Source organism: Amblyomma mixtum, chromosome 5 (genome assembly GCF_055824585.1).
Source record: "Amblyomma mixtum isolate Tamu chromosome 5, ASM5582458v1, whole genome shotgun sequence".
Lineage (NCBI taxonomy): Eukaryota > Metazoa > Arthropoda > Arachnida > Ixodida > Ixodidae > Amblyomma > Amblyomma mixtum.
This window is the reverse complement of record NC_143016.1, coordinates 80,039,549-80,055,677: the sequence shown is the minus strand read 5'-3', so window position 1 is coordinate 80,055,677 and position 16,129 is coordinate 80,039,549. Positions and strand designations below refer to the sequence as shown.

The window sequence follows — 16,129 nt, the reverse complement described above, 5'->3', positions numbered from 1 at the left end:
AAAGGGGCAATGCAGAGCACATCACTAATAGTGAGTGCCACTCCGGTTCGTACTCAGTCTGGGCATTCACGTCTCTTATATGAACAACCATTCGACTGAAGTGATCCTTTGTAGACACAACAGGTTCACAGTGTCTGTCCATCATGCGGGTTTTCCAGAGGCTGTGCAGTCCAATCAGAAAGAACATGTCCAGGGGTTCATCAACAAATGTCAGCGCAGTGAGATAGCGAACAGAATGTGGAGTCAGATTAATTCTTTTTTTAAATGTGCGTTGCATGATATCCCAGAAGAGTACTGCATCTTTGCAACTGATGAAACAATGCTCAATTGTTTCTGGTTCATCACAAAGGCGGCAATTAACGGTAGACACAAAAATGCCCTTCGATGGTTTGGAATGAACAAAAAATTACCGACGATTACGTTACTTCCTAATGCGAAATTTGAGCGCAGCAAATAAGCTGTTTCACCTTTTCGATAGATTGGGGCAATGAAATCGAGCAGCACATGTATGCGCTATCACAGATTTTTTTTTTTTATTTTTCACACGTATTCTTTTAACAAAGACTCCACTAACAGTTCTTGACAGTCATGACGGAAGCTTTGTGGTCGGAGAAATAGACCGATATATGTTCGACTTGGTACACCAATGCTTGATTCTCAAAGACGAGATCTATACAAGTGCCTCGCGAGGTTGTCACAGCCGTGGGACGCGTTACGAGCGAGAGGAACGGGATGTTCTCCCGCATAAGTGTTAGGAAATTGCTGTTTGTCTTTATGTCAACATTAAAGTCCCCCACTACTAACATCGGTGTGGATCGATGGATGGTTAATGCGAGTTGCAGGAAGTGCACGACGTCTTTCGTGAGTGCGGTAGGGGCGAAGTAGGCAGCTACTACCAGCAAGCCGTTGGGCAACTTTGCGGCGCACAGTTCGGCAACTTCATGTGACGTGCCAAACATTTCGACTGGTATTGCAGAGAGACCTGTGCGCAAGTACATAGCGACTCCCGCCGCTCTGTTGTGGTCTCTGCGAGCACCACAGCAGTATAGGAAATCTATGATTTCGAGAGGCTCTTCGGGATCTATCCAGGTTTCAGCAAAGCAAAGTACAGAGGAATGTCGCAGAATGTGATCGTGGTGTACGTCCTTGGCATGTGCGGCAAGGGAGCGTACGTTAAGAATGTGGTTGTGAATGATGAATCAAGTGCTGCCAGCGAATGACGCGTCCATTGGCTGTCTGCGTGTGTTACTGATGTGTGGTTAACATGTTAAGCTTCGCCTGTAAGAGTGGAACGCGACAGCGTCTTGCAACGCTGCCAGGGAGTCCACAGAACGCCATCGCCAATTCGGCTGTACGCCTTGCTGGACGGTAAATTTATTTTTTGAGGAAAGGAAATGTATCTCTCTCGCATATCTGGGTGGACACCTGCACCTCGCCGTAAGGGAAAGGGGGAAGATGGGAGTGAACGAAGACGCCGTATTAGCTAGACGCGCCTTTGTTCATTCCAAACCATTCAGGTGGCATTACGGAGTGGCTAGCGTGCTCGTATCGCACTCCGGAGACCCTGGTTCGATTCCCCAACTCGACCAATTTCGTTCTCGGTTTTATTGATTTATGCGGTCTAACTAGAAAGGTTAATTAGGCTATTTCATATTTATATTCTTGTATTTCTATCCATCGTGTTCTGTCATTAACCTGTCAATTGTTGGAACTGTCTAGGATGTTCGACACAACGTTTATGAAACGAGCAACGTCTTACTGAGTGGGGAAGTGCGTGGTGGTGGAGGGAACGCGGCTTCGTACTTACCTGTTTTTTTTCAGCAGCGTCTCCTTCCGCGGACGCTGTTGTCGCTGCGGCGCGCGTCTTTCTTTTCTTTTCTTTTCTTCTGACCTCTTCATTCTCCTCTATATTAATTAGGCTAATTGATTAATTAAGCAATTAACTAAACTCAGTCCAACTTAGTTGCAGCATCACTATACGATCCCTTTGATTGGTTGCATGGTTACTAGCCAAAGTACAATTGGCCCCATTTGAAATTCGCGCACTGTGACGTAACGAGCATTTCGACCAATTGAAAAGCGTTACATTGGGGGCGGAGCTGGTTACGAGGCCGACGCCGACGACGACGCGAAACCCAGGAACGGACGCCAAAGAGCTGCGCTCTAAAACACGTCTAGTGAATACGGTGTCTTCGCTCACTGCCATCCTCCTCCCTTCTCTTCCGGCGAGGTTTAGGTGTCCACCGAGATAAGAGAGACAGATACATTTCCTTTCCTCAAAAACCAATTTACCGACGAGCGAGGCGTAGAACCGAATGGGCGATGGCGTTCTATGGACTCCCTGGCAGCGTTGCAAGACGCTGTCGCGTTCCACTCTTACAGGCGAAGCTTAACATCTTAACCACACATCAGTGACCGCACTTCAGGTCAAAAAAGTGCACCCCGCACCCTGAATTTTGACGGGTGTCCACCGAGATATGTGAGACAGTTACTGCGTAATTTCCTCAAATACAATTTATATTTCCTTCTTTACGGGCCATCTTTGTCTTTCTTCTTTCACTCCCACTTCCTCCCTTCCTCTACGGTGCGGTCCAGGTGTCCACCGAGATGACAGAGAATTACTGCGCCATTTCCTTTCCTCAAAAAAGCGTTGCGTTCAAACGGCAAGGCATCGCGCCGAACGGGTGGTGGCGTTCCGTGGACTCCCTGGCAGCCCTACAACACGCTGTCGCGTTCCACTCCTAAAGGCGAAGCGTAAGCGTCATTAATTAGCAGTTAATTAGTATTCAGGCATTAATCAGTAATTAACCATTAATTAGTGATTTGCCATCACTTGGTAATTAGTACTCAATTACATGTGACGCCACCAGTGCCACAGAAGCAGTCAAAGTAGTGCGGAAGACGCTTCCGCCTCTACGCACTTTAGACAGTCAAAGTGCCCCCTGATTTTTTTTTTTCCAATTTATCAATTAAAGATTGGCGCGAAGGGATAGACATATTCCGTGATAGGTCTAACACAGGCCAAGAAAGCCGTTTCCTTTAGGTTTGACTACGAACATCTTAGATTTTTTAAATGAAATTCAGCGCCCTGTGATGTGATCTACATTTACCCTCTAGGAAAAGTCATTCGACAATGCAACACCTAAGTATTTCTGAGTGCACCTCTTGCTTACCACTTTATTGTTTATCAGAAACTCAGCTTGAATCTTGCGCTAAGACACGTCTAACAGGCCCAATAGACTGTATTTTTCCAGAAAAATGGTTGCGAACACGATTACGGTATTCACGTTCCTAATTTTTTTTTTATATCAGAGAAGCTTAAGGCTAAGAAACATACCGACAGGTAGAAGCAAAGGGTGTACCTTCTCCTTGTCTTTCTGCATGCTCCTTCGCATTTCCCTAAGATAACACATGCAGACAAGCCTAAACAACCCTAGCAAAAAAGCTGTCGAACAAAAATGCATAAATGAAGAAACCACGAGACATGCAATGCAGAATACAATAACTCTTTTTTTTTCGTCGGGAGAGAGAGATGAAGGAAAAACTTCCCCTTGCTCCACGCCCAGAAGCTAAGTTGCTGTGAAGGCGCTGAGTAAGACTCGACCAAAGATTCTGGGACTGTCACTGTCAGTGCTTTTCGCTTCCATCGAATCGCAGCCAAGGCGGCCTTGTATTGATGAAGGCGAAACGCAAAAAGCGCCCGCGTGCTATGCATTGTCAGTGCAAGTTCAAAATCTCCAGGAGGTCGAAATTATTCGGGAGCCCTCCACTATGACACCTATTTCTCCTCTCAGTCTTTCTTTCCCACAGTCCTCAATTCTTACGGCGCAGTTGAAGTGTCCACAGAGAAGTGCGGCTGTTACGGTGCCTTTTCTTAAAATCGGTTTTTCAAACTCCGTAGCAGTTTTTGCTGGATTGACTCAGCATTGTTTCGTATTATCGAGCGGCGAGTTTTCTTACTGCACTTTTTTATTTTGCAGTACTTCATTTCATAAAGCCTTCATGGATCGGCACCGAAAATTCGCAACGTTTTCTCCGCTGCCCCTAACCAGAGCCAGCGGCCCTGGAACGCTGAGGATGGATGGATGGATGGATGGATAGGAGCGCCCCCTTTGAAACGGGGTGGTGGCAATTGCCACCATGCTCAGCTTTTCTTTATTTATTATTTTTTTTTGTTTACTGTGTTGGCAATTCTCATTAAGATTCTCCATCAACTTACGGTTTCCTACTATTCTAACCTTATGCCACATCTCTGCTTTTCAGCCACCAATCCTCCAATCGCTTTTTGCTGACTTCCACTGCAGATTTATTTACATGACCATTGTTATCTTTAAACCCTAGGGCCTCAGAAAGAGTGACTGTGCCTGCATCGACATCCGGATGGATACCATCACATTTGATTATGAGGTGTTCAATTGTTTCCACAGATCTACCACACACTGCACATGTGTCATCTTCTTCGTTAAATTTCTTTTTGTAGCTGCGCGTTCTAAGACACCCTGATCTAGCTTCAAAAAGTAGGGCACTGCCTCTTGAGTTATCATAGAAAAATTCTTTCCTGATCTGCCTTTTCCAGAATCGATATAGTTCTACACTATGTTTCTTTTCCATTGAATTCATCCAATTTTTAACTTCCGCGTTTTTAACCTGTCGTTTAATGCTCTTTCTTTCTCCGTCCTCATGACCGGCATACTTACTGGTTAGTTTTCTAGTTCTTTTCCGCCACTGTGAGTCAACGTTCTTTCTGTATAAATATTTAAATACCTTAGCTGCCCATCTGTTATCGTCCAATTTCCTCAGGCGTTCTTCATATAGTATTTTACTCTTAGCTTCCCGTGCCTCGAATGATGCCCAGCCCATATCCCCTTGTACTGCCTCGTTTGTGGTTTTGCCGTGGGCACCTAGTGCTAATCTTCCAACAGCTCTCTGATTTACGTCTAATCTCGACTGAACTTCTGCCCTTAAGCACAGAACCGCATTGCCGAAAGTAAGTCCCGGCACCATTATTCCTTTCCAAATACCTCTTAGTACTTCATATTTGTTGTACCCCCATAATGCCCTATGTTTCATTATCCCGGCGTCTCTTCGTCCTTTTGCCCTAAGAGCCTGTTCATGTTTTTCCGTGTATATCTGCCCTTCGTTTAGCCATATCCCGAGGTATTTGTATTCGGCCACTTTGGGTATTTCGTGGCCTTGTATTGTAAGCACCTGATCAGTTGTATCGTTAAAAATCATCACACCTGATTTAGTTGCGCTAAAACTGAATCCTAGAGCGTCTCCTTCGTCTCCACAGCAATTAACCAAAGTTTGTAAATCTTCCTGGCTATCTGCTAACAGTACAATATCGTCCGCATACATTAAACCCGGGAGTCGCTGCTCAACTACATTTCCGCCTAATCTGTACGATAGATTATAACCCAGATTACTTTCTTCTAGCCTTCTTTCCATATTTATCACGTAAAGCATGAACAGCAGCGGTGATAGAGGGCAACCTTGCCTTAATCCTTTGTGCACCCCTACAGTTGTGGTACTTTTTTTCCCTTCCCATGTAATTTCAACTTCATTATCTCGGTAGATTTCCTGTAGAAAATCAATTACCTCATCACCAATACCTAAATCTTTCAATATGCTCCACAGGAGTTCCCTGTTCACGTTATCGTATGCACCGCTTATGTCTAGAAAGGCTATAAACAGAGGTCTATTTTCCGCCTTAGCTATTTCTATGCATTGGGTAAGCACGAACAGGCTATCATCTAACCGCCTACCCCTTCTGAACCCATTCTGAAGTTCTCCGAGTATCCTATTCCCTTCTACCCATGACTGCATTTTTAATTTCACCGCCTGCATTGCCAGCCTGTACATAACAGATGTTATCGTAATCGGACGGAAGGATTTTATGTTCATCTTATCTCCTTTCCCTTTATAAATCAAATTCATTTTACTCTGTCTCCAGCTGTGCGGAATTTGCTGATTTGTTATGACTGCCTCCAATGCTTTTATCAGCGCGTCCTTGCTTCTTGGGCCAAGTTCATTAATCAGCTTAATTGGAATTTCGTCTATCCCTGCGGAAGTGGTTTTAGGGATATTCGCTTCCGCCTTTTCCCAGTTAAGACTAGTCAGTTCTAAGCTGTTCTCTTTTGTGCTGTCCTGTGTTGCCGCCTCACTTGGGGAGATTACCCCATTGGCGTCGCTAAAAGACGCAGCTATAAATGACGTAATGTAGTCCACAGCATCGTCTCCCTCCAAACATTTTCCCTCAGCATCTATAATCTGTTCCTGCTTTCTTTGGTTTGTTTTTCCCAACCAGCTTATATGGTTCCAGAATTTTCTTGGCCCCCCTTTATTTGCCTCGCGAACTTCAGCCAGCCATTTATCAGAGGACTGCTTTATTTTAGCCTGGACTAGGACCTGAACTTGCTGTTTCTTTTGTCGATAAGATTCCCATTTTTTTCCTATTTCCTCTACAGATAACTGCGCCCTCTTTGCTTCTCTGTGTTCCCTTGAAGCCACCCGTCGTTGTTCGATGGCCTCCTTAATTTCCATATTCCACCAGCTTCGTGGCTTCCTCTTTCCTCTCCAGCGGTTAACTCCTTTCACTTGTTTCATTTTTGTAGCGATGAGCAGTTCCAACTGATTATAATCCCAATTTTCCATGTGGCGTTTCTCAATTATTTCTTCTATATCGGCTGATATTAGCGCTATTTGTTCATCATTTAATTTTGCGTTGTCTTTTGGACTTCGTTGCATTTCTCTTTTGACTAGGGCTCCCAACTGTAGACTAATACGTTTATGATCACTTCCTAGGCTGTCCTTCCCCTCTTCGTCTATTTCCATTATTGCGAGCTTGCTATAGATGCCCTGCGACTTTAGACAGTAGTCAATGGTTGTTTGCCTGTTACGGGATTCCCACGTGATTTGACCCTCACATTTAGTTTCTCTATTGACAATAACTAAGTTGTGCCGCTCACACAAGTCTAGCATTAACTTCCCGTTACAATCTGTGTATCCATCCAGATCCTCGATGTGGCCGTTCATGTCTCCAAGCAAAATAATATCGACACCGTCTCCAATCTGCTTTATATCGTCATTGAGGCACTTAACTAGATCCTTGTTATCTTGCCTGCATTTGTCCCCGGTCCCTAAATAAACTACCCCTAGCCATGTCCTTTTGCCAGCAATTGTACCTGATACCCAGACATGTTCTTTGCAAGTTGATTTTATTCTTTGCCAATTTGTTCCTTGATGTATCAGCATACCTACTCCTCCTCCCTTCTTCTCCGTTGTTGTTCTGTTGCACCCTTCCCAGACATAGCCATCGATGAAAGGTGGATCTTCTAGATCCCTCAGATGTGTCTCGCATAGAGCGTACACACCTACTGCTTCGTCCTTTAACTGCTGTTCTATTTCTAGCCATTTCGCTCTCTTTCTACCCCCTTGCATGTTTATGTAACTGATCCTGGCGTTAAATTTCTTTTTCGTAGTTTTCTTTCTGGGCCTCCTAGTGGCCATTTTGTTGGGATCAGCCGCCATTGTTACATTTACATCGCTTCTACCTACACCTACGCCCTGAGCCACCGTGGACCCCCTAAAAAAGCTACCGCTCGGCCTCCCAGGCGCCTGCCTATCTCTTCTCCTACCCTTCCACTGAAATGGATGCCATCTCGTCCAAAGTCTCTGCCCGAACCTGCCCTGTGCACTTCCTTGTTTATTTCTACCACCTCAAAGCCTTTCTCGAGGCCTAACTGTCTTATCTCGCGATTAAGATTCACAACGTCTTTAGCAACCTCTGCATTCCTTCCTTGTACCTCAGGCACTGTACACACCACGATCTGCGCTTGCTGTGCTATCGCCCTTATACCGTCAACTCCCTCAGCTAATGTTTTCCCTACTTGTGCGGCGTTACCATTCAGGACATCATTTAGCCCCGCCGCTACCACTACCAAGTTACGCCTTGCAGCCTTCTCGGAAAGTTCACTTTTAGTCGCTGTCAGGACATCGTCCATTGTCTTTCCTGGAAACACCCCGACTGCTACCCGCCTATCACCCTTCACCCGGTCCAGAATAGCTCTTTTGCAGCGCCCCATGTTTGAGTCACCAGCGATAAGCACTAGGGTACTCTGCCACTCCCTCCTAACTTCCGGATCTCGCTGCCTCTTATCAGCGACTGTGCCCTCATTTCCTGGAAGTAGCCCGGACCCCTTCTCAGTACCGCCTCTCGAATTCCCAGCTGCCACCTGTGCATAGCTGTTCCTGCCTGAACATGTCTGACCTACTGGCCCCTCGCTGTCCATGCCAGTGCAAGCCCCATCCACGTGGCTGGCGCTGGAATGCCCGCCATTGTGGCTTCCAATGGCGGTGTCAGCCGTTTTTGACTCGATCTGAGATAGCTGTACTTGAAGCTTACGCTTCTCTGCCCTCTCTATCTGTAACTCTGTTTCTAGAGCATCCATCCTTAGCACTAGTTCGCTGTTCGCCTGTTCAGCCCTGTCCAGGCGTGCACCTAATACGCAGAATTTGCACATAAAATCTGCGCCTTCGGCCTCCTCCACTGAAAAGTCGGAAGCAGGCGCCATCTGGTGCCGACTTGCAAGCATGCAAGCGCCTGTCAGTATTGATTTGACTCCAATAGGTGGCGCCACTGCTCTAAACTCGTGGAGAACGTCGCCGATAGCTGCAATGGACAACTACCTTTGGTAAAAAAAAAAAAAAACAGAAAATAGAGCGCGGTGTAAATTACCAAAGATGCTATCTGATGTTTTGACACAAGCGTGCCAAATGCATTGTAAAATTATTTCGCCTGGCTTTCCTGCAGTACATATTGTTACGTGGCGGCCAGCCGAAGAATGAGACATGGTGAACCATGGCTATGAGATGATTTAATGGCCGCTGGCCTAGCACGGGCGCTCCGTCCCGCGCCACTGCCAGCTTCATCTTCGTCACACTACCCGGGGCCTCCGAGCGATCGTCCCGATCGGTGACGAACAGACGGCGAAATGGCGATGGTCTTGAGTGAAGGATCGAACAATATGTAGAAGATGGTGCAGTGCTGGCCGCCACGATGAGAAAGATGAGAGAATGAGTCCCGGTCAACGAAGCATCCGGGCCGTAGGGTGCCAGGAGCTGACGGCCGAGGTCTCTGGACGCACCGTACGGCAGAGGCAGGGGGACGGTGTCTTCACGTTTGGGTCAGTGGGGTCTTGGGTCGGTGGGGTCTTGGGTCCGTCGGGTCTTGGGTCCGTCTGGTCTTGGGTCGTCGTGTAGTGTGGTCCGGGCGGGGGACGGGGCTGGGGTGAGCGTCGAGGTCGGTTCAGGTCGGGCGGGCTGGGCATGGCCGTGCGGCGCTGACTAGGTACTCACGGCCGATGTCCACGGCAGGCCCAGGACGCCGAAGCTCCGTGACCAGGATGGCGATGAAGGGACCCCAGCACCTCACACCAAATGTTACGTGGCGGCCAGCCGAAGAATGAGACATGGTGAACCATGGCTATGAGATGATTTAATGGCCGCTGGCCTAGCACGGACGCTCCGTCCCGCGCCACTGCCAGCTTCGTCTTCGTCACAATATTTATCACAAGCGCAAGTTAACTGCAATTTCTTCACATGCATGGTAATTCTTATTAGGCAACAAATACTGATGTCTCTATTAACTTTTTGCTTCGCCTGTGAAGAAACTTGTGCAAAGTATTATATATATTGCATAGAAGATAAACCTGCTTGGATATATATATATATATATATATATATATATATATATATATATATATATATATATATATATATATATATATATATATATATATAAGAAAACGAACTGCTCATTCAGAGACAAGTCTCAAGGAAGTCAACGATAACTGAAAACAGGGAGAGCATAGGAAAGTTTTTTTACTGTTAATATTGTTTCTTTCTCCGACCGATGGTAAATCAGCAGCGTAATCAATTGCCTTCCTAAAATAAAACTGATTAGAAAATTCAACAAGAAGCAACCACATGTTACCGTTGGGGTCGAATTCACGACCTCTAGAGTGTTAAAAACAATCAAACAGGTAAAAACGATTACACTATTAATCACCTTTTGGAAGACACTCTTGATAAAAATAATAAATAAAAACATTCCCCCATGCTATTCCCGTTTAGTATCAGTGTTGCCATCCTTCATATATTTACAGTGTGTATATGACAAAAGCCAACAGTCCATCGAAACGAATTAAAGCACAGGAGAATGTTTTTTTTTCTTAGTTCGAGGTTTTCATCAGTGGGAAATAATAGAGTAATCACTTTATGGTTGAAATATGATTGATCAGAAAGTAAACTTTATGGTTGAAATAGGATTGATCAGAAAGTAAATTAAAAAATATATATTTCATTCTCTGCTCTCTTACCTCTGAGATCAGTGTTCAGGTCTTCGTTTTCAGCTGGATAGCTGGAATGTGATCTGGTAAAGTACAACATTCGAAGCAAGTCTTATGAGCCTCAGGAAACAACCTTTTCGTCGAAAATAGACAATTGAGAAAATGCGCGCAGCTGTATTAGAATCATCAGCCTCCTCAAGAAAAAGTCGCCGTAAACAAGTTATTAGTGACTAAAGTACTATGTAAGTGCATACTTAATAAAATACTCGCTCAGGATATCAGCTCGCAAAACGAATTTCTTGTAGGATAATAATGTAATGGTATGTTTTCAAATGCTGAGGAGATGGGGATTATTTTAAAGTGCAATTATAGCTCTTTCAGGCGAATAAAATGTTTTACAATCAATTTCTACATAACGGAGCAGATGGCATTTTTTGCAAGTTTTCTCAGAAACTGCGCAACGCAGGAATAAAATTAAATTAACAAAACTTGAACCATTTGTTATTTAACGCTTACATGCTGGGCTCTCTAAAAGTACATAAACATGAAAAGGGGCAACCTAAAAGGCATACTTTATGTCCAATTAGGTTAACTGAATATGTGCGCGAAAAAAAAAAAGGTTAGACTACAACATAGTAGACATATATATCAAGGCAGTCACTTTTTGCGGAAAGTAATATTTTGCGCATGAAACTCACCTGTCACCTTGATTCCATCTATTCGTCGCTGCATGCGTTAGAGATGAATAAAAGTTGAAAGAACGACGTAAAAATGCACTGCATTTAGTGCCTGTCTTTCGAGTAATTAGGGGTTCGGGCCCCCGTCTGTAGTAACATCTTGAGAGTTCTGCGATTTCAATCAGATTCAGCTTGGCCCAGCGCTGCGCTGAACCTTGTCTAGTGCGCTAAAGTGAGTAATTGTTTAAGCACATGCACTCAGTTCAATATCGGCGCAATTGATCTTCAAAACCATGCCGGACGGAGGTCCTGGGCTTGACCTCTGCTTAAAGCCCCTCTATCGATGTGGTGATATTACAAACCATGATCTTAAGCAAACAGCAAGTTCTCACGGGAATAATCCGTGAGAAATACATTATTAAGTAAAGCCAAGAAAATATCTATTTGCCCTACCTACGCCTCAAGACACACTATGAATCATTGCAGAAGGTAACTAAAAGTGTATATAAGAAATGGAAAGCATGTGTGGATTATGATTGAACCCTTTTAAGAGCGACAGCTTAACTTTCGGAGAACATGAGGAATCGAAGTTAATTTGGGGAAGTAATAGACTTTGATATTTAATGGCACCACCCTAAAAAAAAACGATGTTCTGCCAAAGTGCTTCAGGTGGAGATTAAAGGTGAACTCTGCTGAATGCATACCGTTACTGGTCATAAACTTGTGCCGAAGCTTGATTAGCATGAGTGCTATAAAGACCACGAGGAAAGCGGCAACCGCACTCAGGACCGCTGCGATGAGGGTTCCGGTGTTGACAATAAACCCGGCTTCTGGAAAAAGCAAAGAAGCAAACACAATTTCAATATAATGCCGACCATAGCAGTAGGACATAGTGAATATTGTGAGAAGTGTGCCGTCTTATCTCAGAGTGTTGACTCATAGAGATGCTTACATTTTCTCCCTTTTTGGCTGCACTTTTATTTTATTACAACATGGAAAGCTTGCACACAATATAAATAATATAAATAAACTCAAAATGGCTTCGTTAACTCTTCTAACTCATTGCAAAATATCACAACTACGCTACCCATTATTCATGTATAGATTTTTCTTCTCTTCTCAATTGTGTACACCGCTCAGCTCTATTTCTTATTATAATATGTTTTTGTTCATATCTCCGGACCTTTTGATAAAATGGGCACAATGTTCCATCGCGCCGCAAACTTCAAATTATCTGTTATTCAATAATTTATAAGCGGGTTCATTTTTTAAATTGAAAACACCATCCCGCACGCATTCGGTGCCAATATTTTTTGACAGGCAAACATACCCTACAGTACTTTTTCAAGTATTTTTTCAAATATCTAAAAAGTTGAGTATAAAAATAGAAAGGATGACATAAAATCTATGAATCGCAATTGAAGGTGACGGTAACGCTTTAAGACTGCGAAATTCAACATTCTTTGCATCTTGGAAGAGACAGTTCTAAAGCACCTTCGGTCTTGCTATTATTAAGTTACGTTTGTTAACTTAGACCGAAAACTAAATTTTTCTGTCGCGCCACCGGTTCCGCACAACATGTGAAGAGGATATGTGTTTTCCCCGTGTCATTAAATTTGCCTTAAAACTTGCCATCACAAGCTTATATAGCAATTCGTACAAGGACCACATGTCATGGCTTGACCAACTTTGCTGAAATTAAAATTTAGACCAAGCGTTTGAGGTACTGCTTATCGAGGCTACGCGTTGCAAGGAGCTTTTCCGCTCCTCGTATTGCATGTGATATGCACAGTTCTCCTCGAAATTGCGACAGAAGCAGGCTTTTATGTCAGAGTAGTCCGCCAGTATAAAAAAGTGAAACGGCTAATAATATGCGAGAAAATTAGTTACCGTTGTGCGCACTTGAGCAAATTTGTCAGCAAAGAGATTGGCTGTAGCAGATTGATCTGGCTTAATTTCCGCTCGCCGGTCTTCTTTAAGGGTCGCTAAAGGGGGGGGGGGGGGGGGGGGGGGGGGGGGGCTTAAGCTCTGACATAAGCGTATGACGCGATAGCCTACTGGGTTACTTCCCATATGTGCAGAAGGTCATTTTCTACTTTACATTCATCGATCCTTAGGAGTCGTCATACCCTTACTGGTGCAGCAGTGCAGCAGTTAAACCATGAGCCACTCCCCGACAGTGACAGATGCTCCCAGCGGTGGCTCTTGTGCGACCCGGGTGGCTCTTCCCGAGCGACCAATCGTTAATTTAACTGTCACCTGCCACGGTTGGCAGTTCGCTCACTATTCATTGGGGAGAGCCGCCGCGGTGGCTCAGTGGTTATGGCGCTCGGCTGCTGACCCGAAAGACGCGGGTTCGATCCCGGCCGCGGCGGTTGAATTTCTTTGGAGGAGAAATTCTAGAGGCCCGTGTACTGTGCGATGTCAGTGCACGTTAAAGAACCCCAGGTGGTCGAAATTTCAGGAGCCCTCCACTACGGCGTCTCTCATAGCCTTAGTCGCTTTGGGACGTTAAACCCCATAAACCAAACCAAACCAAACCAAACCTATTCATTGGAGAGGTGATGACGCCGCAAGGTCACGTGACCTGCCTCCTAGGTTGCCTTCTATAAACCGCCTGCTAGAACCATAGCCGTGATTTTTCGTTCACGGCGCCGACAACGCCGACACCCGATGTATGGTGAACGGGACCTTTAACGCTATCGCATTAAAATGCCAGCACACGAGTGTCTTTGCATCGTGCCTTAATCTAAATGCAGCCTCCATTGCAGCTTTGATCAAACATGTGATCTCCTGCTCAGCAGCAAAGAAATCCCTAGCCATTGTGTACCGCTGCCCGCGAACTGCCCAATTTTGCCGCATTACGCAAATGTCATGAAAAGTTCGCAGGCCACATGGAGCGTTAATGTACACCAAGTATGTCATGCCACGGGCTTCGCTTGCCCCGCTTGCGTTGTATAAGCCTTAGAATTTTAGCACAGCTCCTGCCGTTGAGTGTAGAAAGAGATACATGGTCATAGCAGCCTGCCAGCATTTACCTTACATCGTATTTAGGAAGCTGCACGATGTGGTGGTTAAAGGTTGAAGAAAGACTAATGCTTCAGTAGCTTCGACGCTCAGTTGAATTACCCAAGGTATGCAAGACCGCATTTCAATGCAGGCGATATGCTACGCGATGTAAGTGAACTTAAAAAAAAAACTCCAGGTGACCAAAATTAATCCGCAACGCCGTCTCTCATACTCCATGGGGAACTTTTGTATGGCATTTTAAGTGGATATGGAAGCTTCCGTCAAATTCTCGCAGTTCGCAGTGCAACGACGTATGGATCAAGCTGCAGTGAAAGTCATGTGTCGATTTGGACGTTGTTAGTGTGGCAGTGAAACAATTATTTCTGACAGTGATTTCTAAACACTCTCGCAGATCTTAAAAAAAAAATACTTTAAACAATCATGTAACATCCTAGCTGCTCGAGCCAACGTTGAATCAATTTACATGCACTCCCGAAGTGCTTTTACAGTGGAAGTGGAAGCAACATTGTCTTTGGAACTGAAAGCCTCCAGGAAAGACTGAACGGTCTTCACCTGGCCTACTAACATAATTTTCAACTTGTAGTGGAATATGTTGTCCTTAGTGGACCAAGTAGGATTTATTCTAGGACTTTAACAGCATGCTGGGGCCTGAAATGTCCGCTTTCAAGCCTTATTAGAAGTTAACCGATACATTCTGCGTCATAATAGCATTTGGCGCAATCTATTGGACCTATTGTTAAGGAACGCACTCGTAAACAATTGTTTGTACGAACAGCTCCTGTGTGTAAAAATTGCAAAGAATGCAGGTAGGTGCGCAGAATGAGCTGAGTCTTACGCTATAGTCTTCACTTCGCGCTCGGGCTTATGCTACACAGGCTTTATTCTACACAGGCTTTATTCTACGAGCAGTTCATTTTCCGTGTCCCTGTCATGTCCATTTTGTCCTCTATCAGTGGTCATTCAGATATACCCGCTGCTTTCAAGCGTCTGTGGGAAGCGACTCGGCCATTGGGTAGTTGGCGACCGGGCCTCTTCACTGGCTTTCATTGGCTGTGATATGCAGTCAACGGTGAAATCCTGTCGCCAATCTCGCAATGGCATGGTCGCTTGCCCCAGACGCTTGAAAGCCGCCGGTATATCTGAGTGACCACTCACAAAGAACTGAATGGACGCGAAATAGACAACGGAAAATGAACAGCTTTTAGAATACGGCCCCAGGCTAGCCAGCGCATCTGGCATCACAAAAACAAGTTCCGACAACTAGCACATTCACCTGCGCGACTGTTCGGTAACACTGCACAGTGTTTTACGTTTACGTCAGCGCGATATTAACACAAAAATCAACTTCAGCGCCTAAGGAGGAAAATGGGACCAAAAATTATTGCTATCAATCAGGATGGCTTTTGCAATAACAAAAGTTTTCGCGTGCTTGAAGTGGGTATTGTCTTTTCATTCGATAAAGAAGGATAACACCCATTTTTTCAGAGCGCAGCTCTTTGGCGTCCGTTTCTGCGTTTTGCGGCGTCGCCGTCGCCGTTGCCGTCACCGTTGTCGTCGCCCCTGGCGATGACCTTACCGATTCGGATCTGGACAACGAACCCCTTTTAAAATTTAAAGACATAGTCAATCACTATCAAGACTCTCACCGCAAGTACCCGACCCCCCTCAAGGGGCTGGGAAAAGCAGGTGAGCGTCTTCTGATGTCTTTTTACGAATACATTGCTGTGCCCGGCAGTCATGAAACACTTCAACCCCTCCTTTTCTGGCCTCTGCCCATACTGTACGGAGGTGGCTGACACCTACCATATGGTGTGGGCATGCCAGAAAAATTCCCTCACCCCCAACCCCAACCCAACCCGAGAGGACTGGGAGGTGGCCCTGCTCGGCTGCCACGACCTTCCAGCCCAACAGGCCATGGTCCGGCGTACCCGAGCGGCGGTAGAGTCAAATGGGGTCCCGGAATAGGGACCCCACCTAGTATTGTGAGGGGGTGGCGCACTAGGGGCCACCTCCCAAACTACCTCTCTATGTGTAGTAACCTGTAATAAATGCTTTTCACCACCACCACCGTTG

General features: G+C 45.3%; 1 protein-coding gene across 2 annotated transcripts in view; it reads right to left on the bottom strand.

Moving 5' to 3' along the window:
- Window positions 1-16,129, bottom strand: part of LOC149342785 (synaptogenesis protein syg-2-like) — a 116,085-nt gene that overhangs the window by 2,541 nt on the left and 97,415 nt on the right. The window contains exons 10-12 of one of the 2 annotated variants that reach the window (XM_089542236.1): window positions 11,731-11,856; window positions 11,048-11,075; window positions 10,380-10,432 (exon numbers count right to left, since the gene is read on the bottom strand). In XM_089542236.1, coding sequence (XP_089398362.1) covers window positions 10,380-10,432; window positions 11,048-11,075; window positions 11,731-11,856 — 207 coding nt within the window. The remainder of the gene's footprint in view (window positions 1-10,379; window positions 10,433-11,047; window positions 11,076-11,730; window positions 11,857-16,129) is intronic. The other variant, XM_089542237.1, reaches the window with a different exon arrangement.